Here is a 23,441-nt window from a genome sequence, read left to right as displayed (position 1 = left end):
ACTTCAGGTGTCACAATCAAACATGACCTCTACCCTGACAAATACTGGCATCCAAATGTGTTGAAATGACTTTTTCTCTCTTAGTGTCAGGAAAAAACTATTTTTGTGTTAATCATGTGCAGACAGCAAAGCTTTATTTTTAAGGAAATCCTGGATTCTCTTCACATCTCTTGAATGAGAAATGATCTTTAAAACTTGATGGAAAAATTGACAAGATTAAACTAAAACATGTCTGGCGTTGCAATATATATATATATATATATATACTGTATGTATGTATGTATGTATGTATGTTTATATATACCGTTAATAACTGTTCAAAATATACCTGGCTGCTAAATCCTCAGAACTGTTACAGGATGTGATTTTTGTAAGTTGTGTAACTTTTTTTTACTTAAATCTTTTTAAAATCTTTTTTTGTTATGCCTGCTTCTTAGGTAACATTAAGCTGTCTTTTGCTCTTTTCTGCTTTAGCAATGTACATTTTCCCTCTGTGGGACTAATAAAGATATTCTGATTCGGATTTAGAGAGACAATATAATTATCTTTGAATTGTAGTATATGTGTAAAATAGGAAGATTATGTGACTAAATCATGAGATCGAGAGAAAAATCTAACTAATGAAACTGTTGTATAAAACAATGTTTATTCAACAGGACATGAATACACATTTAAACAAATATATTGAATGACATCATATTCACATACAAAAAGCCTAATTTCAACCATGAATGCATGCAAAGGCTTTAACAATGTTTATAATATCAGATATTCAGAAAAATGTTCCCTAAGTCCACATAAAATACGAATGCTCATGTATGAGCAATCAAACATCCATTGCACATACAAAAAACAAATGTACATAGTTTGACCTGACATTTCAGAATATTAATACAATAAAATAAAATAAACATTAGAAATAAGAAAGTCTTGTCACCATAAATGTTGTCACATTTTTCACATTTATTTGGGCTTAACAAGGCATTTCTGCAGGAAGTGGCTCATGAGGTTGTATGTATGATGGTGGGCTGATCCTCTAAGTCCGTGATCCTTGTTAGTGTACCACTGAAATCAACGGGAGAATCAGATGAGTGCATATACTTTGTAAAATACCACATGGCCGTTATTTCTCATGAAATCAACACCATTAAGTCAATACTTCTCACTTCACTGAGCCAATATTTACCATCGCCTCAAAGTCCACTTCCTCCTCCACCAGAGCTTTGGAGATCTGTGCTGCCTGCTGGAAATGGACATTATCTACAGGAAAGACAGTGCTTTCAATACGTGACTTAACACCAAAGCTCAAGGCTAAAAGGGTCCATTCGTGCAAGGCTTTAGTGTGTACACTGTTGAGAAATAGTGCTATCACATGCTCAGAAGCTGGAGAAAAGAGTATTCGGATGAAACCTACCATCTGCTGTGCCATGAACCAGAAGATAGTCTACAGTTTTGAAGTTCTTTGCTCTAGCTGTCACTGTAGAATTCTGTAGAAATAATGAAAATGTTGCTTTTATAAACACACTCAAGCCAAAAAAAACATAGTGATTATGCTGACTCGTGGGAAATGTACTTCATAGGAGTCTAAATTATCTGCAGGCATCCCCATGTAGCGTTCAGTGTACACTGCATCTGCAAAATAAACAATTCAATATTATGATTCAGAGTTGAAATAGACATTTGAATCTCAAAGGAATCTACACATTGAAGTCTTGTCATTAGAGTGTGTGTTGTTTGGGGCTAAAAAGGCAAGAGGCTATGGTAGCTAGCACTAGCAAACACATCCCAATCTCTAGTCAAACTGCTGGTGGTGGGGCTGCTTTGTGGATAAAATAATGACCAGGTTTTGCCGAGGGAAAAGGTTTCATGGGACGAAAAGATGATATCTCTGGTGCTGCTCCATGATTTTTACTTTTTGAATGATGTTATAAAAGTGTGATGCTAAATCAGTTAAGTACTCTTTAAATTACGCTGTGGTAATGACGTGACAAGAGTAATATAGTGCTTTGTACACCAACCATAATATTCCCACTTTGCCACGGGGGCAACTGCTATTCCACACTTGAAGAGTCCAGTTCCAGCACCCAAGGCCATTGAGGTGACGTAACCACCATAGGACTGAAGGTAAGAGTTGATGACATTTATTAAATGCAAAAGACATTGGATTACATTTCAGGTCAATGAAAAATAAATATAGCGGCTTACCCAGCCCCACATTGCTATTCTCTGTTTGTCAATAAAACCCATGTCGATGAATTTCCTACAACACACAAACCATTTATTAGGTAACAAAAACAGCAGACTCTGGACATGTATTTGGATATCCATTGAACCAAACCTTTGTTATACATTCTTTATGAACAAATGACATCGCTAAACAGCCACCAAATGATATCACCTTACAGTGTATATGATATAACATGAGGTGATTGAATGTTTGGACACACTTTACCTCACAGCTGATATCTGATCTTCCACTTCGTACGTCCCAAGGCGCTTGTAGATTGAATGCATTATTTCGTCTCCTTGGTAACCGCTTCCCCTTCCATCAAAGCTGGCGACGATGATGCCGTGTGAGCTGGAGAGGTACGTTCCCCAGTTCAGCTTGAAGCGATAGTCCACCCGCTGACTACAGGGCCCCCCATACCTGCACAGGTCAGCATTTTATCATCAATTATTCTGTATTCTAAATTTCCAATGAATTATATTGGTATGGAGCATTCAGTGTTTTAACTTACACATCAATGAGAAGAGGATATTTTTTAGACTTCTTGAAATTTGGTGGTAACATCATTTGATACCAAAGATCTGTCAGGTGAAAAAAAAGATGTGACATTTGAAAAAAAAGACAAACATATGTTTCAAATATAAAATGTCCTATCCATTAAATGTCATGAATATTAATGGTTTTGGTCGAATGTCCAACAGTTACAACTAAATACTTCAATACTTATCACCAGTACAGTCATTCTTTAAAAGTAAAACCTCATATACAGTATACAGTATCCTCCCATATGATAAATATTTTATTGATTGAAGGTCTTCACTTGGTGTTTCTTCACTACTTACGGTTTACTTATGGTTTATGGTTTACTTACTCATGGTCCAATATGAAGCTCAAGCAACTTTAACGAGGAATCTTAAAAGCTACACAAAAAAGTATGACTGTATATATATATATTTTTTTCTACGTGTGGAAAAAACAGACAAATGGAAATGTACAGTATCGTCTCACCATATCCCGCAATCTTCAGCGTGCCATACTTCATTGTTGGCATTTGGAATTCTGACAGAATATTTTCCAGTCCCTTATTCTCCTCAAGAACAGAGAGCTCTGAAAAATATAGTTGAATGGCTAATGTCATACTAAAATTGACTGATGTGCAAAACAACCTTATTCAAAATCGAATATCAAAAATATTTCCCCTTTTACAATGTAGAACTTGTCTAGATTTACGGTTGCAAGATATGAAGAATTGACACTGAGAGTAGCATTAACAAGGAAAAACAGATGTGTGTCATTTTGTTGTTACTCTACAAGACCGGAACCGGATCCGGTTTATAATATTAATATATTCAATGAGTACAGTGTTATTTCATGAATAATAAGCATAAAGAAATAATCATGAATCTCCGTATTTGCAAATTTGTGAGTTACACAAAGTCAGATGACAATATAAATTAACTGTAAAGTGATACAATTGCTTTAAGGAATTCAACAATGGGCAACAATACGTCTACGGACCTGCACCGGAGCCCCTGTTGTCCACCAGCGAGTAGAGGGGCAGCCCAGGTCCTGGTGAAAACAAGAATAGAAAATACAAAAACAGATGATTATACATCAAGTCATCTGTATGACTTTAGCAGTCTCAGATCACAGCTGCTGCCCACCACAACACATTGAGTGTGAATGAGTTATTGCTTAAGAGGAAATGTTGTTGGGTAACTGACCGTAGCAGTCCAGTCGGTAGAAAGAGGCGTCAAAGCTGAAGTAAGCAGAGTTGTACTGACACCTGTCCTTATGCAGGCCGCATGAGAGACACTGAGGAGCGGAAGGGCTGCCTCCAATCAAAACCCTGATAAACAAACAGTTCATGTCGGTCAAATGTGTCTGCTAGTATTCCTTGAATTCAAGATTAAATCACACATATAACACTAATTCCTTACTTGTACACGTCTCTCTTCACGGGTATTCCTTGGTTCTGATTACTAATAAAATATCTGTTGAAAAGAGTTGAAGTTAAAGTCAGATTTAGGTATATTGAATTAATATCATGCTATGCAGTTTTGCCAGAAATGTATGGCATCATCACTTACATGGCATCTTTCGTTAATTTGGATATGTAGATGACTTCCCACTTCCCAGAGGTAATAGGTGTCGCTTTGCCCTTCACACAATGAGGGAATAGGACACTCAACTCAGAAGACATGATGACTTATTGTGCAGTATATTTTGAATGTGTATGTAATTCAAATATACTTACATCTTTCACAAAATGAATATGTTTGTAGCCCTGAGCGTCACTCATCACTTTGTAGAAACTGATTTTATCATCAGCAAAGAAAAGTGGTAAGGGCACGTACTAAAGAAAAAGGTAATATTTAGTAAACATAAACAGCAAATCCAATTCATTTTGGTGGATACTTTCTGGAAACTTACATGGCCGACCCATCCTGTCTTGCTTGTTTGCTCAAATTTCTATAGAGAGCAGAGACATTTATTGCAGTTAATTATAATTTCCTCACATGACCCTGAAGTCAACACGTTGGTTGTGATTCAGAGAAGCAGAGTGACAGCTACCTGTTTTTCTTGCCAGCTGCTTCCGTCAAAGTCATAGATCTGTACAACCACGTAATTCTGTTTCCTTGTGACCCACTGCACAGCCACGCGCTCGTCTGTAACCCATGTCACTGAGCACAACATGTGATCACTGAGCAAAGGAAACAGAAAGTGACAAGGTAAGGAAGGCAATGAGGATATTGTACTTGCTTCTATTTTCAGTGCTGTTTAAGTGATGCTATGAACTGAAGAATATACAGACCCAGAAGATACAGAAGCCGGGGCAACCACCTGCGTGCGGATGGATGGATTTGTGGCATCAACCACAAACAATTTCACCTTGGTAAGGGGAGAGCCAGCCTGCAACAAAAACATCAAATGTTAAACTCTTGATAAACAAAATATAACATGAGAGTGTTAGGAAGATAAGTTATGGATCATTTAAACAGAGAACTGCCTTTAAAGGTCCCCTATTGTACTGTTTTTCATCAATATATTATAGGTCTCAGATATATACAAAAGAAGTCTCTGAAGGGTTTGAATTGAAATACCAAACAGATCATGCATTGTAGCATCACATAAAACCCCTCTGTTTCAGCCCTGTTTCAAAAGTGCTGATTCTCTGTCTGTTACTTTAGAATGAAAATAAGGAGCCTCTTCCCACGCCCCTCTGAGAGATATTTGGTTAAAAAGAACACAATAGCCGCGTTCACACCAAGTACTTTGCCGTACCTAGTTCCCAGCACTTAGTTCCCAGCACTTGGTTCCCCTATGGAACTAAGAGCCGATCGCGTTCACACCGGAATAAGTTCCCTGAGGGAAGATTACGCAAATGAGCCACTGACGTCACTTTGTCTTCTTCTGCTTTGGGTTTACTGGCAGGCCGCAAACAACTTCACGGCGTATACTGCCACCCGAAGTCCCCGGAGTTGGGGACTGGCTTCAGTAGAAGCTGTTGGGACACCCGGCAGCTTCTACAGAAGCCTTCCGAGTAAATCGCCAGAACGCCGACACCTCCTCATCACTCCACCGCTCCACCGCTCCAATGTTTTCTTTTGTGTTGCCAAAAGTTAGTCTCTCTGCGTTTGTGCTCTGGGCGAATGCTAATGCTAATAATGCTAATGCGAGGATAATAAAATGGCGGCTCTACAAAACATTTCAGAGTTTTACGGGGCGTGGTTTGCAATTCGCCCAGCCAATCAGAACTGGGGCACTTTTTTCTCCCAGGAGAGTACCACCTCTCAGCAGGCACTAAAAATGGGGGTAAAAGTTCCCGGCACTAAGTACTATTTTTGGTGTGAACATAAGGGGTACTAACGTATTAAATGGGAAAAGTATGGGGAAAAGTATGGGGAAAAGTACTCCGGTGTGAACGCGCCTAATGGTGCTCTAGGTGGAGATTCAGGTGATAAGGTGGGCGGGGGTTACATTGGTTGGTGATTGGCTAATGGTTACACAAGCCAAAAAATCGTTGTGACATAATAAAGTGGCCAAAATCTGATCAGCTCATTTTCGGACAGGTTCTCATATAAATGGATCAGGACAAAAAGCGAGCAAATATTTTTTCCTGAAACTTTCAGAATCTCTTTACACAGAGGGGACACATGTTTATGTATAAAAGACATTAAAAAGTGGATTTTGCATACTAGGTGACCTTTAACTAAATATTGACATATCAGATTACTGCATGAAACCCCTACCTTCGGGTATGGGAAAGCCACTGTTTCAGGATACTGCGCAGCCCCATACCACGAGAATTCCACTTTGTGAACATCTGTATCATTAAACTCTGCATACGCCAAGAATTTTCCAGTTGATGACCACCATAATGCCCCGTTTGATGCAAACACTTCCTCTGAAATAGATGGAGAAAAAGGACATGTGTAAGCTTCCTCCATATAGAGACACATACAGTATGAAGGAAAGTGAAAGGAACTTACCCTCATATACCCAGTCAGGGACACCATTCAGGATCTCATTCTTTTTCCCATTGTTCGTGACTTGTACAACTTCAGCAGTGATGTCGGATTTGAAAAAAACATTATAGTCTGACACGTAGGCCTGCAAAATGTAGTTGATGATTACAAATAAAGTACACACCCATACTCACAGCTTTACTTAATCAAATACACTTTCTACAATAGCTTAATGTTTTTTTTTCCTTTCCCATTTTTCCTCACATACTAGGGCAGTCATGTGGAAACAGCAGTCATTTTGTTCATTTCAACTGAATGTAAAGGACACAGAAAGCAACTTGAAGAAATAGTTTACTTACATATTTGTTTCCTGTTGGGGCGAAGGCAAAGAACTGCACAATAGTTGGATGATTGACAGGTGTAACAAATGTCCTGGAAAGATATGGAAACAATTAAGGGTGATACTAAATTAAACCACTGCCTACTGTATAAGTATTGTTCTGATATATTTGTCCATATTGTAATATGAAATACTGTATCTCTCAATAAAACAACCACTTACGAACTCTCCCTGTTATAGATGGAGTAAGACGCTGTGTATGAATGTCTCCATTTCTGTTGGAGTTCAAACACAAAACTAGTTTTCAGATATTTACTATCAGGATTATTTTTTATGACGATTACATTTAAGGACCTCCTAAAAAGACAAGCTTGTGTAAAAACTCTATTGAACAAACTGGGGAACATCGATTAGAAGTTTCTTACCTTTGTGAAATTGCTTTCAAAAGCAATGTATTTATAATCACCCGACAACATGTAATCTGTGGCATCCACTTGAGTCTATAATCAACACAATTTGGGAAAAAATGTATAAAATATGAATGATTATTTTTGAATGGAATTGTTACAAAATGTTTACATTTGAAAATCAAAGTAAATTACAAAGGTTGAATTGCTTAAATAAATGGACTCCGTATTTGTTTCAGCATTATGGAGAAAGATATTCCCATCTCTTGTTTTATGCAGATATTCCTTGTCTGCAGAAATAAAAGAAAAATAAATATGCTTGTGAGAGGTTTGTACACACATTTTTTAAATATTATTTTCTTTAATAACAACCTACTGTATGTTAAATATATGATTGACTGTTTATGATACCTGATATCCAATACAAATTGTAGGATTTCCACCTAATGGTGTCGTTGAAGTAATCGTCAAAGGAGAAGGGCTTTTTGGCTCCGTCAGATTCTGAAATGATGCACATGTGCTGCATGAGGGCTCACGCCAATAACAGTATCAGGAGTCCAGTTGTGAAGGAAGTGATCAGACTTTCAATATTTCAATGTAACTATTACAAATAAAAGCCCTGCCTTTAAAACATTACTCCAGCAAAAGTAAACAAGTATTAGCACCAAATACTCAAAGTAGCATAAATGAAAATACTGAAGCTGAGTATTATTTGTACATAGCAGATGTAGGAAGTAACTAAGTACATTGACCCAAGTACTATACAATTTTGAGATACTTGTACTTTACTTGAGTATTTCAATTTTTTGCTACTTTGCAGTTCTACTCCACTACAATTCAGAGGTAAATCGTGTACTTTTACTCAACAAAATCTATTTAATACCTTTTGTTACTTTGCAGATTTGGATGAATGATGTGAAATATAATCAACACTTAAATCAGACTTTAGTTACACCTGGATTCAAATCACAAGCTATACCCTGCAGTATACAAAGTCATTAAAACTAGCTGCACCTTTACCAGCTTTGATAACACTTTTCATCACTAACTATGATCAAGACATAGGCTAATGTATATTATTCTGAAATGGACAGATCTGTATAATAAGTAATTTTACTTTTGATACTTAAAGTATTTTGTTTATGTTAATACGTTTGCACTTTTACTTGAGTAAGCTTTTGAATGCAGCTGAGTACTGCTCCCACCTCTGGTAAATTGAAGCCTACTGGAGTGTGCTTCTCACGACTCCAACAATCTAAAATGTTGATCTTTGTTAAAAATGAAAACAACCGTCCATCCTTTGACACGAGGTGGCGCTATGACTTCCAACAGCAGTCTATTGCACTGTCAATCCTCATAAGACATAGTTTATGAATGATATCCCGTTCCCCATTGACTTTTCATACACAAGTTTGTCAATGAAAGAAAACAAACAGAAAACAAAGAAATTAACTAATTTAGACCACGAAAACTCTCAAAACCAGAACAAATACTTGAAATGGACCAATCAAGTGCAGACACATTGTAATAGTTGATTTGGAAATTAGCGTTCACAGTTGTTTTTGGTTAGCTTCAAATAGGCTGCACAGACACGCAGATTGGAAGAAAAGCACAGACAGGCCTGAGCATTAACTTACTGCTGAAATAAACTGCTGGGATCGTTATTAACGTGATGACGACAGCAGCCCCCACCACAGCCCACAGCATCTTGTTGCAGCCCTGTGAAGGTGACAAAGTTTCACAAACTGCTGCTGGAAATCTCACAAAACACGCGGACGCTGCATGTTCTCCTGTTGTAGTCTATTAAGTGGGCAGTATATTGTCAATAATAAGTAGCCTAATGTCCATTTACTAATGTTATTTGTATTTCCTCACTATTTAAGCTGATAAATCCTTTACTGACCATGATGCAGAAGTAGTCGCCGCGAAGCTCTCAGTCTTTAATAATCCTTGAAAGTCGATGGTGTGAAGTTTAAAGTCTTGGAAAAGCAGCCTGGTCAACATACTCTCACAGCCAAACGCCCGAAACAATGGCTTTACACTAAATTTGGTAACATGAGAAAAGTGAGCTCCTTCCTACTCCTCACACTTCCCGCTGCATTCCTGAGAGGAGTCCGACAGCAGAGATGCCTCCCTGAAGTCTGCAGCCTGCACAACTTTCCAAGAGCGCACAACTTGCTGGTATTTAGGAAGTGGCTTTTTCATCAAGGGCGCAAGTCAGCAGGAGTCAGCTACAGCTACAGATTTCTTACCACTTGGGAAAACAACTGTATAGTGTTTACAAGCTTTATAATTCAGCACATTTAATGAAAAAGTGAAAGTACAAGCCAGAGAGTGGACACACCTTTATTGATTGATAATACATACAACTGAGAAGCATTCATCAGACAGTCAGACACACAGCAGGTGACTTTCTGTATGAGGAAACATTATTTAGAAATGGTTCTAAAAATAGCCGCTTTGACTGGCTCAACAGTTGGATTTCATGGAAAATCAGCAGCACCTGTTTATCTGCATTTATGTGACAGGTGGGCTCTGAGGGGCTATCACAGGCTCAGCGGCTGCAATCTCATGAGATCACAGGGGTTTGAGAGGACATTTATTTTTTCATTTTGCATCAGTGATGCCAATTAAAGGAACACATATTTTGTAATTGCTTGTTATTTCAGTAACAGTTATATCAACATAAAGCAAATAATACCCAAACACCACCAATGAAGAATGTATATTTTTGACAATCTTACATAATGTAAATAAGCCTTTTCCCCAAAAAATGATACAAATATTGTTAATGCTTTGCAGCAAATGCTTACATCCCCCACTGTTACTTATCAGACACTTCAGGAAACATTGCAGTGTAAAGGGTACAGCATCTCATGCTTTCCAAGCTAAAGAGAAGATACAATACGCTTTTGTGAGAATTAGCGAGTGTGCACAGTTGTGATTCAGTCAGTCATCTTCGTCTGAGCTTTCTCCCAACTGGTGACTCCCATATTTAATGTAGTCAAAGTCAGGAAACTTAATTTTGAGGTCACTCCAACTGGTGCATTTGGTCTTCTTCTTACCGTTGAACGTCACCACAAAGTTTTTCACGTGAAGGGAGGGGCAATCGATTCCTCGGTAGAGCATCATGGAACCCCATCTCTACAAAGAAATCAGGTTTTCTAACATGAAGGGGATGATATAGTAGAATGCAGCATGTATATTTTTAGATGGTTTTTACATTTGCACTAAATGCCATTTGTGCTCTCAGCTGAAATAGAATTTGAGAGGAAAATGGTGACCAGAGAACATGTGGCAGTCCTGGCCTTGAATGAAAAGATATGGAATCATCTGGTTTTAGTTTACATCTTATGGATTCTGACTCATTTCTCCCTCACTTTTTAAGTGCAGATGAATGGTCTCATTTCCCACTTATTCAGTTTAAAAACAAAACTGGTCCCTCTTAGTGAAATATGCAGCCTTGAGGCTGTAACTTCATATTAAGTGAAAAGAAAGCAACACAGTGTGTTTCCCAAAACGTATACAAATGCTGAATACACTTACCTGTCCACAGTCTTTGCATGCTATGTATTCACTGGTCTCAGTCTCAGAATCACAATGCCGCTCCTGAAGAGTAGTGTTTTGTCTCTTGATGAACAGTTTTCTAAACAAAAAGGTTAGTATTTAATATGATGTTGGATACATTTGATATGCAGGCATTGTAGAATTCCTCATCAGAACATCAATCCAACTATGGTTATTACATCATAGAATAATGTAAAAAGTCGACTTTGAATAGTAATCATTACCTGAACTCTACTTCGACATTGACTCTGTGCACGTCGACCATCTGGATGTCCTCGCCGGTGCAGACATGCTTGCTGCAGCTTCGGCAGCTAAACTTCACTTCACCCTTCTCAGTCTGCATTTGTTGTTGCTGCTTCTTTTTCATTCGCATCCTCCCCTCCATGATAGCCTGCATCTGACACTCGAGTATCTGAGGAAAGGAAAAAAAAACATCACTGAGAGCGGTCTTATGTCAGCAGCACCTGTATGTGCGTATGTATATGCAAGAGTGTATGAATTAACATATTCATTCTTGAGTTATGGTCAAAAACGTTGTGATTGTTGTCACACCTCTAAACACCATCATCCAATACGTTTTCTCGCGCCAGATTTAAAATAAGTTGAATTAAATCCCTTAAGTTTTCCTGAGCTATGGCACTCAAGAATGGACATAAAGAAGGAAGGACACAGTTTTAAGTTGACGTACCCTCCTGTCATAGTCTTCTTGTTTTAAGGTTCTGATTTTGTTGATGGCTTTGTTCATCATGGTGATGCGGTACTCATTGACACACTCCTTCTCGGCCACTCCAGAGTTCTTCACATCGACCAGTGTGTAGCTGCTATCCTCAGCTCTTCCTCTTCCTCGAGCCTGCAAAAGGTTATGATAAAGTCAATGGTAAGCAACCACCAATATTTCATTGGTGCCTGTCCTAATGAAAATATAAGTGATAATCTGCAACACACACCATAGGTTATAATTCATTTGACCACTGAAATCACTGACCTGAATCATAGCAATCTCATTGGTCACGAGGCCGTATCGGATTACAAAGTTGCACGCTGCGATGTCCAAACCTTCCTCGGCCACTGTGGTGGCAATCAGCAAGTTGACTTCACCGTCGCGGAATTTGGTCAACACATCCCTTTGCTCTGCCTAATATACACACATTTGTATTTAGAGGGTTAGGTAAGGTATGAATTAGATTTGAAGTGTGAAGAGACAAATGTGCTGCAGTTTGTGTAATGTGCACTTACAGAGGTCATTGGTTTTACAACGCTCTGATCTCCTGCTCCGATCACATGGTAGGCTTTCACTCCAACATCAGCAAACTTGGGGTTTTCCTGAATCCATTGGCTTAGAGCAATGGCACTGCGTCGGGTTTTGGTGAAAATGATGCCCCTGGCCTTGTCTCTGCTAGTGAACTCATGCAGGACTTTAACTCGTAGTTTTGACAGGCTGTCATTTTCAAACTCTGGTTTCTCTGACAGCTGCTTCAGCTCCTTCTTCTTCCCTTCAAGACACATTTCAAAGAAAAAGTAGTTCATTATTTGCATCATTTTAGAAGTTAAGTCATCCATTAATTTCCTTCTTTAAGACTTTTTCGGGCATCAGGTGCCTTTATTGTAGAGACAGAATTAAATCAGGGAGACAGAGGGGAAGGGATGCTAAGCTAAGCTATCACAAGCACTAAGCCTTATAGTATATTTGTAAATATTAATAAACCCATTATTTTTATCTATAAGCAAGAAAACATTCTGATTAATAACTAGAATGATTAAATACTGTTTTTAAATACTCCAGGACATACAGTATGAGTGTATCGAAACAAAAAGTCACAACAATACCTTCAAACAAATTGAAGAGGAATTGCTCGGTTTCTGTGGTTTTTATGACTAGGTCGGCATCTGGTGATTTTTTTTTCTTTTTCTCTTCCTCCTGGTATTCGGTCAGGAAATTCAAGGCATCACGCATGCGAATGGTGTTGCAGAGGTTCAGGCCCTCACTGTACTGTTTGAGGTGCTCTGCGCAAACCCGCACTTTCGGATTTTCTTCCGTTGCAGCTAAAATAGATTGAGACAAGTTTTTAGATCCAAGATGCCAGGTAGTTTGCTCTCAAAAAGAGAAGTTGGGCAAAGGGTTTTTATAAAAGCACAACAGATTTTACACACCTATCCGCTCTTTTTGAACAACCCACTGTTCATAGGTCTGAGAGCCAAGGTCAGAGGTGGGATTCAGTTCGGCATGGGTATGAATGTCATTCATGATGTTCTTGATGAGATCACCAAAGGGATCCTGAAAGGACGCAAACAGTGTTAATGCCATTCCTCACAGAGATACTGTATCAAAAAGCTACCATGAGGCCAAACTACAATACCTCTTTTCTGTCTTCAACAGTTTGAATGCTTTTCCTTGGCTCCCTTTTGAATTGGCCAAGGTCAGTTGTCATGATTTTGGAAGCATCCAAGTTTGCACAAATCTATCAAAGAGAGACACATACATGCATTGTTGAAGTTAATCAACATCAGACATTGATGCATGTCAAGGATAGTTGAAGCCAAAGGGCTGTTTTCAACGTTGGACTTTTGTGGCAGCAAGAAACGTTATGGCCGGTGTGAGTGCAGGCGTCGAGGGGAACATTTGAAATAGCTTGGCTGGATGAACAGGATCCGTGATGACTAAGGCGGAGAAAATGAGCTCCTATTAAGATGAACAAAAGATTTAAAAGTGAAACTAAATTAAGATGATGTTGTTTATCATGTACACACAGCAGTAAAATGTAATCAAATGTGATTAGACTAAGGGTCTCCTTGGTGATTTCTGAGGCCATAGCAACTACTATTATTATAGTAGATGCATAAGAATGTAGTTTATATGTCATACACATAGGCTAATATGTCGTCTTTGCTTCTCTCTAAGGGAATCTGAGTATAGTAGTTACGCGCAGTATGTGGTCCTCAGCTTTCTCCATTTTGGTGGCCCCCCCGACCCCAGGTGAGGCAGTCAGGCCCAGAATCTGAGGGAGGGGCCTGGTCTTCTTTTGCTCCTTCTTCAGCCTTATGTTCTTGTGCTTCTGCTTCAGGTATCGCATCATGATGTGGTTGTACACTCCCCCTTTCTGAGTGTGGTGACACTCATCTATCACGATCAGTGTCAGATCTACAAGAAGAGAAGACGTGAAAACCAAGCATATTAATGAATGTGTTGCACAGTAGAATGGTACAATCTTGATGCAAAATAGTCCAGTTGTAACAAGAATTACCGCCTTGTTGTTGTATGGCTCGGCCAACCAGTACAGTTTGAGTTTACATCCATAACTTAATCATTTGATCCTATTGGAAATGTGTGTAATTAAAATTATTTAGTTTTGTAATGTCACAGCGACTTTGTTAATCAAATTCTTATCAGTTCATCTTTGTGTCCACGTGCCACATTTGAAGAAATCCCCTACACTGCTTGATATATCACAGTCACAAGAATGGGACAGACGTGAGGTCAGCAATGCAGTGGGATACGTGGAGGAAAAGAAGAACAAAAATAACTGGTGAGTGAGTTTCTGAAGCGTTTTTCGGTAAGAATATTGTTAGGCAAGATTACTGCTTGCTTTCCAATAATATTTACATTTCTCCATTTCTTAGTCTTACATTACTGTTCTGGGACTACAATTTTCTAAAACAAGCAGTGCTTTTTATATATCCTTTGTTTGTGTTTCTCAAATAAATAGAGGTGAATTTTACTCACAGATTATAACAACTTTCTGTATGAGAGTTCCTCCCACACAAACCAGCACTTTTCTAGGAACCTGGCGCTGCAGTTTCAGCCACACAATGAACTCTTTAAAAATAGCGTTACATTTTTTCCCATTTTTGTGTGAGAGGGGTGAATTATATTCATTCACACAAACAGTACAAGTTTAACCAGATAGACACAAATGTGTCCCCGGAGGAAAGGAGTATGGAGGAGTGGCAGCTTGATGTACTCTGGGTGATAGAAGCTCTCATGTGAATTTGATCAGCCACACACTGATGGCTTGAACAGACGTGTGGCCTGGAAGGCAGGAGATTGGAAAAAAACAAAAAAGGACATGCTCTCAGGCGTTTCAACAAACAGCATATGTTCCACTGAGGTGGCTATTCCACCTTGGACTGGTGAGTGCCAACAAGAGTGAACAGCAGAGCCAGAAGACTTTGACAAGATCCTGTCAGGTATCATCAGGGGAGATGTTATGAATCCTCCGGGTTGCTTTCTATTCCAAAACCTGTCAAAATCTGTCGAGGCTTAAACCAATACACTACTAAATGTTTTAGAAAGCCCCTCAAAAATGTGTTGTTGTGACCTTATTTCCATTTTAAATTTTTGCGTTTTGAACTGGTACTCAAGTTTACTAAAACAAAAATAAATGATTGAGCCAAGGAAAAGTAATATACATACTTGTGTGAGAAGATTCTTTGTCAAATTATAGTGTAAATTCATACCACTCAAGTCCACCCCTTCGTCATCTCCAGTGTTAGCCCTCTCCAGGTAATTCTCAAGGATCTGGGCTGTGCAAACGATGACGTCATTATTCTTCACGATCTCTGTGAAAGAGATTTTGAGCTGGGAGTCTCCGCTGACTCTCTCCACTTTATACGTGTGCTTCAAAAATGGTTGGAACTCTGCATTAAAATGCTGCTCAACAAGAGGAACCTGCAGGACAACAGAGTAAAGCACATTTAACTGTATGACATCATGCTACAAATATGAGAAATAACCAAAATAAATAACTCAATAAAAGAAAACGAGAAATATCTGCATTTATACAACGTTCCTGTGGATTTAGGGTGTGTTTGTTATAATCACAATAACTGCTGTTATGACTTTGTTGTCATCACAAGTTGTGGTATGATCGGGATGATTATGTTGTTTAAGGATCAGAGTGAGACGCTCCCTTTCTGCCAAGACACACCTAGTTAAGTTTCATTTAGTTCTTCCCAGAATGAAACACTATGATCAGTGTGAGTAACATACAGTCACGGTTTCTCTAGCTGTTTACTAAATAGTTGTATAGGATTAGCTGGTGATTCACTCCAGTGCAGAGAAAATCATGTGAAGTAGTACCAAAGTGCAGGGGAATATCTAAACCTTATAGTATGTAATTTGTGGTGAGCTGACCCACAAGTGTATATTGAATGACTGACTGACAGAATGTTTTCTTTGGAATTGAAAAAGGACATAAGTAGGTCAACATTAAAGGGATAAGTAATGAGTCAGGTATACAAGACTTGGGTTGCTGTACCTTGTTAACCAGGATGATAACTTTCCCTGAACACCCCTCTTTCCTCCTGTGGTCCAGATGTTTTTTGGTGATATAAACGGCAACTCTGGTTTTACCACTTCCTGTCGGGAGGCATATGATGATGTTTTTCCCCTCCAAGGCAGGTCTAGCCACATTCATCTGATAATCTCGAAGTTCAATATCATCTTTTTCTGGTCCTCCGGCTGCTTCTACAGGATCTGTATTTCAGAGCAGAGGGTCAGACAGACAAAACCTTCTAGTCTATGTCAGCAACCCACAATTACAAGGCATTACCAGCAGGAAGCGACTGTGATTGTCATTGTTCGTGGTTTTAGTCTTGCGGTGGAATGTTTTTCTTAAAGCAGCTATAAAAAATGCCAACCAAACGATATGTACACGTACTGAATTCATGGAATATGTTCTACATTTAAACCATAAGCACTGAGTTTTCCAACTGTTCACTTTCATTGGTAAACCAACTGATTAAAACCACAATTAACACTCTGGACACTTTACAACACATGCATAAGTACTACTGTAAGTGGCACACATATACAATCATGTATAAGTCAATACATAAACACTGTAAAGTATACATCATGTCAGTTTGTGTGTCCCAAAAGCAGGCCATCAACGTCATTGTTTAAGTACAAATAAATACATGAAAAACATCTTGCCTTTTACAACATTATAACAAATCTATAGCTGGAAGTCACAGCTAAAGGGGGATAAGAGGCAATTTAACTGCCTAAACTAATACAAAAAAGTAGTTCCTTGCACCAGCTTACATCTGCATGTATTTATTAACGTTTTAGATTTTCTTGAGCTGCGTGGACTGTTTCATTTCATCACCTGAAATTCTCAGCAATGTTTTTCCTGTTCTTGTGGCCTAGCGTGGCAGCATTTTGTCTCCTTTTCCTGAGTGCAAGGACAGTAGACTTGTTATGATCCACTTCAGTCAGATTTTAAGTCGCCGGCAGGCTATGAGTCATTTTCTCTGTCTTCTAGGCAGTGGATAGAACATAACTAAGGCACCATGCACATATACATGTACCCCCTTCTTTGCTCCCTTCAACTCCAGATTCTACATTTCTACCTAGTTATGAGTTCAAACTCCAAGAAATAGTTTTCCCTTCACTGCAGAAAGCTTTTAATTTCCCTTGTCAGCCTTGGTATGCCAGAGGTTAAAGTGCTATTTCCAGCAACTTCATGGGAGCAAATATGCATCTGAGCCGATGGCAAGGTAGAGCTTTAACAACAAGAAGAATTAAACAGTGGCCTGTGTGGCCCCCCGAGTTTTACCAACAGATCCCAGACGCTAAACTTATTAGAGCTGGAAGTCAACAACCAGCTATGTCTAAAACCGTTCCAATAAGAACAGAAAACCCACAGGCCTATTTTTCAGTTTGATTTAGTGCGGTAGAATTAATCTTAGAAGAGTAAGAAAAAAGGTTCCACATGCATAAGTTTCACAATCTGGTGGAACAATCTTACAAGTAATCATTCCTGTTCAAACCTGACACTCTGGCCAGTCATGCTATTGAGACAAACTGTACTGTTATCTCAAGTTTAGAAAGTCAAAGACACTTCCTCCTTTTTCCATATTTTCTAAATATATCCAGTAGTCATTAGTCTACATGCCTCTTCTTTTGTGTCTCTACTCTGCCTTTATTATTCTGAAGGCAATCATCTGTTATGTAAACAGAGAGTCGGAAAGGCACTTGAATGAAACCCTTCCTTTACAATGCGGCAATATAGTTAGCATATGGTTTTCATTTTGAAACGCTTGCTATGCTCTGTCCTCTTTGACCTCTGTGTGGTTAATCATGATACACACATGGGACATATTCTTTGGTGTGGAGCAGGCAGAAATGTTCCACTTGCAGGATGTTCAAAACACACTCCTTCTACTTTTATGCTGCAATATCATCGGCTTATACACATAAAGCGTATATTTATCTGGCTCTGGGTTTATGTTGACTGTGTGTTTTTCTGGACCATAACTTGCTTTGTGATTACTCTCCTAAAAAAACATCAAAAGTATAAAATAAGAGTGAGCAGGGGTAAATCAGTCCCACCTGATGTTGAGGGCTCAACGCTGTCAGGCAGTTCTCTGGATTTAGCGCTCACCCCTTGGTACAGGTCTGAAAATATATCAATTAGGGTATAAGAAAATCACATTCAAATGCAGTACTTTTGTTTCAGCAAAAATCCATCTTTATAGATTCATATAAAAACTTGAATGAAATGTATCTACATAGATAGACAGACACCACTAAGGGTACTTGAGGAAATATATGTTTGGTGACCTAACCATAAACTTTCTTCTAGACATTATTAATGTCCAAATTCAGGTCATTAAGCTGTTATCCCTGAGATCTAAATATATATACATATTTTCACTCTGTTGAAAGAAACAGCTCTGTGAGACCTTGTTCTTGAGGAGGCTCGTTGGTAGAGCTGATGACCATAAGCTCAGGGCTATCCTGGCTTCCAGCTGCTGCTTCACTTTCCATCGGTTCATCTTTCAGCGAAGGCAGCTTCCCAACTGAGGGTTATAAAAAAAGAGATAAAGCACACTTTGGTAGTACTATGATTAATCATTCCTACTCAACACAGATACTCAACATGTCCTAATGACATTCCCTGAAATGATTGTGTTTTCTTGTACATAGTCACCTGTCTTGTCACAGTCAGATGACCCTCCAGTGAGCTCATACAGGTGTTTGTGATCAGTTCCACGCAGAATTTCAAGAAATTGAGAAAACCATCCAGGTCGGCCTCTCACGATACTTCTCAGAAGCTCACGGGCTCCACCCCTGTTCCCCTCGTTTACTGTTGTAGTTTTAATCTATAACATATGACAATAACAGAAAGACTGGTTATGCAATCAGATTGCAGTGCAGTTGTCAGCAGAGGAAATGAGTGCATTCGTCTGCCATCTTGTGGTAAATCACCGCAAATACATCTAATGTACAATTTTTAGAAAAGAGCTGGAAAAACCATACCAAGTTATAATATTCATGTATAGACAGTTTTTACTACACCTGTACTGTGAATGCATATTGTAAGGAATGTATTATTATTTTATATCAAGAACATGTGATGCTTATCAATCAATCAATCAATCAATCAATCGCATAAGAGCATATCAGATTTGACAGCTCAACTTCACAACTTACTTTCTCAACGTCATCCGGGGTGATCAGTTCTTTAGCAGAACATTCGAGGTTCACCACTTCCGTCTTCATGTCCATAAGACTGGGAGAGAGTATTTCAATAAGCTTGACACAGTAATCATTTTCTGCCTCTACTGCCGGATCAACAGGGTTGTCAGGCTGGATGCAGTCCGCTGCATATTTACAACCTGAATGTATCAAAGCGTCCACAAATGCTTGGAACCAGCCAGGGTGACGAGGCTTCCTTAAAACCGCTGAGATGAGGTGATTAGCAGCCTCTAAATCGCCAGCGCTCCTGGCCTTTTGTCTGATCTGCTCCTTCTGGTCGTTTTCGATTGTATGTAATTGATCTAGAACCCGCTCCACCACAATGCGCTTTCGCAAACTGGGCCTAACGTCTTCAATGAGACGCTCCTTTCTCTCATCGCTATCTGAAGCCATTACGACTCACCTGACCGAGAGAACCGGGCACAGAACAGGCTATAGGACGTCGACACGGAGATACAACTACTGGTAGCCAAACTGATGATTCGCACGATCAAGGAAAACGAAACAATTTCAGTTTCGTTTCTCCTGAAGTCTTAGTAATTCATCTAGCCACTGGGGGACAGTATTGGAACATAATAGGTACTGTAGCCTATAGTGGTTTGAACGTTCACAAAAACTGCACACATTTTCATGCATCTTAGAGCAAATTTACTGATATTTCACGAAAGTTTCTCATAATTAACAGAATGTTAAAGTCTTATCAGCTGTTAACTGGGCGTCGCATGTGTGCATATTACTCTTTTGATCAATATATTATAATATAAATATTTCAGGAAGTGTGTGGAATTTCTAACTATTTATGCTTTTATTAATTAAATGATACATTTAGTACACACCAATTTTCCCCTCACAGAGGTGTTTTTGATTTAGTGGCTGATTAAAACATTTAGATTAATTTCTCTTCAAAGAGGAGTCGGACACTTTTGTACCATTGGTACATTGAACACACGGTGACCTCATGCTGACTTCTGCATGTTTATTCATCAGTGTTGAAAAGGTTATGTAACATGTCAAAGATGACAAGTCACCCTCTTAAAATGTTTAATAAATTATCTTAATATTGAAGTTGCTTTAAAGTAAAGTTTCCATTACATTTGACCTGAAAATGTGGCCTTATAAAGAGAAATCCAGTGACACAGCTATGTGTGTTTTCATTTATTGCTCCCACAGCTTAAAAACAAACATATGTAGTACTGTTTTGCTAAAGAGTTTCTCATATAATTTACTCAGTTAAAAAAAATACTTTCTGCAATGTGATGCATTTATCTTCTAACAATTGTCTAACAACAATTCAACATTGACGTACATTGCCACCAAAAAAATACAATAATCGATATGCTTCGTCTATGTTATTGTTAGTTATACATGAAGATGCTGACTTTGCATTTGGATTGGTAGTATAGGCACAAAACCCTCTCTGGGGCCTGCTTATGCACAAGTACTGACTTTCCAGGTGTCCCCGTCCCACCTCTCCCCCAACACACCAAATATGTGCATCCTAAGAAGAGACGAATATGCTGACATCATTTTCATATTGTAATGTGCTACTTTGGGCTCATAAGCAGTGCAAAACAGTAAATATATAAATATAAAACACATGCACTGCCATGTAAAAATACCTACAACATACTTGTTTGTCTGAGGCAGCAGAACAGCAGAAAGACTTCAAGCTGCATGTTATGATATCTGCCCGGACAAGCATGTATGGTGCATTCTGTTGGCTTGACCTTCTGCAGTAGGTGCACATTAGTGACGCAGTAATAATGCACATTGTTTAAAGAAGAAAAATACAGTATACTTTATACTGTACTGTATATTGCAGTGCAATTTTCCATAACCCCTGAGTCACACTTCAGAGAAGATGGGCACAACAAATAAGAAAAACTGTTGTCACACCTTTGTAATAATGTTGCGCTTCACTAATAGCTGCAGAAAAATAGTTTGTATAGTCTGTATCTGTATAGCACACGGGCTTGTCACTCTTATGGGCTCTAACAAGATCTTTTTCAGTATTGACTATTGCTGGTGTAAACATGGCCAGTATCCCAGAAGTGGAAATTAATATTATGCGTTTTAACCTATGGCCTGCATCAGCTTCAGATTCAGATTCTAGGCACATTTTTCAGCAAAGTCCCCCTCTCATAATTTGGTTATTCAGATCCTACACATATAATGGAAATGAGTACTCTAAGTAGTGTAGGGCCCTAGCTTTGTCTCACACTGCTTCCAAGTTTCAGGTTGGACTTGCAATCTGCCTCGAAACACTGGTGAAAGATGTCACCATCGTTTGCAATCTTTATTTGTGGTCTCCATCTCTACTTCCCTTTTTAAACTGACTTAGAGTGCTGTCACTCTGTTGTTTGCCCTGTCTCTTGGGACCTTCTGGGAGTGAGGTGTACAGTAGCCGTTCTTTGTTAACACTTAGCTGCTGGAGAGATCCTTCTTCTGACGACAGACATGAAATGTTGGGTGGGATAAAGCCTAGTAAGGATATTAGCAAACTCCTGTCCGAAGAGATGGCTGCTGTCAAAAATGATTAACTATTACCAAATCTTTCAGGATGGGCAGGATCTGTGTGTGTGGCATTTCCCTGCTGGCATCATTTGATTTCCAGAGGTTTTCGAGTGTCACCTTGTCCGTCAGGTGTCTTACTAATGGGAACTACATGCACCTTCATTAGGGATGTTGAGGAGCAGGTGGTTTCATACTGTGCATACAATTTGTTGTTTCCTGGGAAGGACTAATATGATGGGTGTTGGGGAACTAAGCTTATCACAGCTTTGCAGCTGACACCAGGAAGTAACCCGAAGTATGATACATTGGACTGAAAATTGAGACCCTAGTCCTGTGTGAGGTAGGTCAGTTGACTCTGCTTGTTTAGCAAGTTATGATGGGGGAAGGGACACACCTCTCTGATTCTCAAGGTTGTCTGTTTCCTGGGGTCCAGTGGAACGCAAATTGTTAAGGGTACTGTGTGGTAGTTATTATGGCTGAGTCTGGCCTTGTGGCCCACTTAGCCCAGCCCTCTGGGACCAGTAATGTGTCCATTAATGAAAAGTCACATTGTACAGAATCCATTAGAGCCGATTAGAGTGCAAAGCTTGAGTGACAAAGGACGTTGATATGATGTTGCAGTGCTAGTTCTAGCACAACCAGGTAGTGCCCTTTAACCAGTTTACATGCAGATGAAGTTGAAATTAGTTAGGAAGCTGTAAACTTAATAAATAGTTCATTTCTGTCCTCTTATTGGACCACTCTTTGTGTGGTTGAATAGGTTCATCTTGATTGGTTGGGCATCAACATTTTGAGTGTGATAATGCTTAAAGAGTCTATCAGAGGGCTTCAGTGTTTATAGAGCTGTCGTTACAATATGTAACCATTGTTACTAGACTGATAACAGTTAACCAACTGTTAACTGTAGCAAACCGGTTTTTTTTTTATCCACATGCATAATGAAGGAAAAAAAACATCCTACCAGGCCTACTAATACCAAGCCATTGCAAATGAACAGTACAGATGTCTGTGCCAGCATGCTGATAAAAAGCTGCTACTTAAAAAAGTAATAACAGCTTAACAACCCAGGTATAAGAACAAAGTGCCTCTGGAAGATTATGGCCTTGGAAACTCTGAGTCTGAGACAGGTTTTTGGAGGCCAGTGGTGTGGAGGTTGGAGTCAGAAGGGGCTGCTGGGGAAGAGGAGGAGGAGATTGAAGAGGTTTCAGTTGGAAGAAGCATCAGTGCTGACTGTTGATGCAGGGTGATCTGTTGTTGTTGTTGTTGTTGTTGAGTCTCTGTATGTCTTTGTACAAGCGATGCTGTAAGGCTGCCCTCGATGGGAGCATTCACGTTGGCCAAGCTCGACAGAGAGTCTTTGGATTCCTGAACGGCCCTCTCCAGTTCCTTGTTGGGGCCCTTCGAAGAAGATCGTCAAAAAATGTAATTGCATTAG

The 23,441-nt window shown here is 39.1% G+C and overlaps 3 protein-coding genes across 3 annotated transcripts in view; all 3 read right to left on the bottom strand.

The window, feature by feature from the left end:
* Window positions 1–632: 632 nt before the first annotated feature.
* fap (fibroblast activation protein, alpha) lies at window positions 633–9,603 on the bottom strand. Its single transcript, XM_079664932.1, has 26 exons — window positions 9,347–9,603; window positions 9,081–9,162; window positions 7,855–7,944; window positions 7,639–7,733; window positions 7,462–7,536; window positions 7,259–7,311; window positions 7,056–7,128; window positions 6,721–6,841; window positions 6,481–6,635; window positions 5,043–5,140; window positions 4,802–4,931; window positions 4,661–4,699; window positions 4,485–4,583; window positions 4,318–4,388; window positions 4,168–4,221; window positions 3,952–4,076; window positions 3,746–3,796; window positions 3,236–3,334; window positions 2,739–2,808; window positions 2,453–2,647; window positions 2,206–2,260; window positions 2,019–2,118; window positions 1,574–1,632; window positions 1,415–1,487; window positions 1,187–1,260; window positions 633–1,065 (listed from the first exon to the last, which is right to left on the bottom strand). Exons 1-26 carry the CDS (start codon window positions 9,347–9,349, stop codon window positions 964–966), a joined length of 2,241 nt encoding a protein of 746 aa, XP_079521058.1. The 5' UTR covers window positions 9,350–9,603; the 3' UTR covers window positions 633–963.
* A 170-nt stretch (window positions 9,604–9,773) lies between these two features.
* On the bottom strand, window positions 9,774–19,985 carry ifih1 (interferon induced with helicase C domain 1). Its single transcript, XM_079664926.1, has 16 exons — window positions 19,448–19,985; window positions 18,945–19,116; window positions 18,697–18,813; window positions 18,344–18,409; window positions 16,266–16,483; window positions 15,466–15,676; window positions 13,932–14,149; window positions 13,368–13,469; window positions 13,162–13,285; window positions 12,838–13,053; window positions 12,247–12,503; window positions 11,996–12,145; window positions 11,699–11,860; window positions 11,235–11,422; window positions 10,990–11,089; window positions 9,774–10,587 (listed from the first exon to the last, which is right to left on the bottom strand). Exons 1-16 carry the CDS (start codon window positions 19,883–19,885, stop codon window positions 10,393–10,395), a joined length of 2,934 nt encoding a protein of 977 aa, XP_079521052.1. The 5' UTR covers window positions 19,886–19,985; the 3' UTR covers window positions 9,774–10,392.
* A 647-nt stretch (window positions 19,986–20,632) lies between these two features.
* Window positions 20,633–23,441, bottom strand: part of kcnh7 (potassium voltage-gated channel subfamily H member 7) — a 36,570-nt gene continuing 33,761 nt past the window's right edge. The window contains exon 15 of the mRNA XM_079663785.1: window positions 20,633–23,404. Coding sequence (XP_079519911.1) covers window positions 23,102–23,404 — 303 coding nt within the window. The 3' untranslated portion in view covers window positions 20,633–23,101. The remainder of the gene's footprint in view (window positions 23,405–23,441) is intronic.

Source organism: Notothenia rossii (genome assembly GCF_949606895.1).
Source record: "Notothenia rossii genome assembly, chromosome: 2".
Lineage (NCBI taxonomy): Eukaryota > Metazoa > Chordata > Actinopteri > Perciformes > Nototheniidae > Notothenia > Notothenia rossii.
Note: the sequence above shows the minus strand (reverse complement) of the source record. Positions and strands in the feature narration are given on the sequence as shown.

Excerpts from the sequence above, each read along its gene's own strand:
- fap (XM_079664932.1), bottom strand. Across the intron at positions 4,584-4,660 it reads AGACAGGATGGGTCGGCCAT|TACGTGCCCTTACCACTTTT; the intron begins GTAAGTTTCCAG and ends CTTTTTCTTTAG. Across the intron at positions 2,261-2,452 it reads GATCAGATATCAGCTGTGAG|GAAATTCATCGACATGGGTT; the intron begins GTAAAGTGTGTC and ends TGTGTGTTGTAG.
- ifih1 (XM_079664926.1), bottom strand. The coding sequence starts at position 19,885 with ATGGCTTCAGATAGCGATGAGAGAAAGGAGCGTCTCATTGAAGACGTT. Across the intron at positions 18,410-18,696 it reads CGAGCCTCCTCAAGAACAAG|ACCTGTACCAAGGGGTGAGC; the intron begins GTCTCACAGAGC and ends ATATATTTTCAG. Across the intron at positions 13,054-13,161 it reads TGTTCAAAAAGAGCGGATAG|CTGCAACGGAAGAAAATCCG; the intron begins GTGTGTAAAATC and ends AATCTATTTTAG.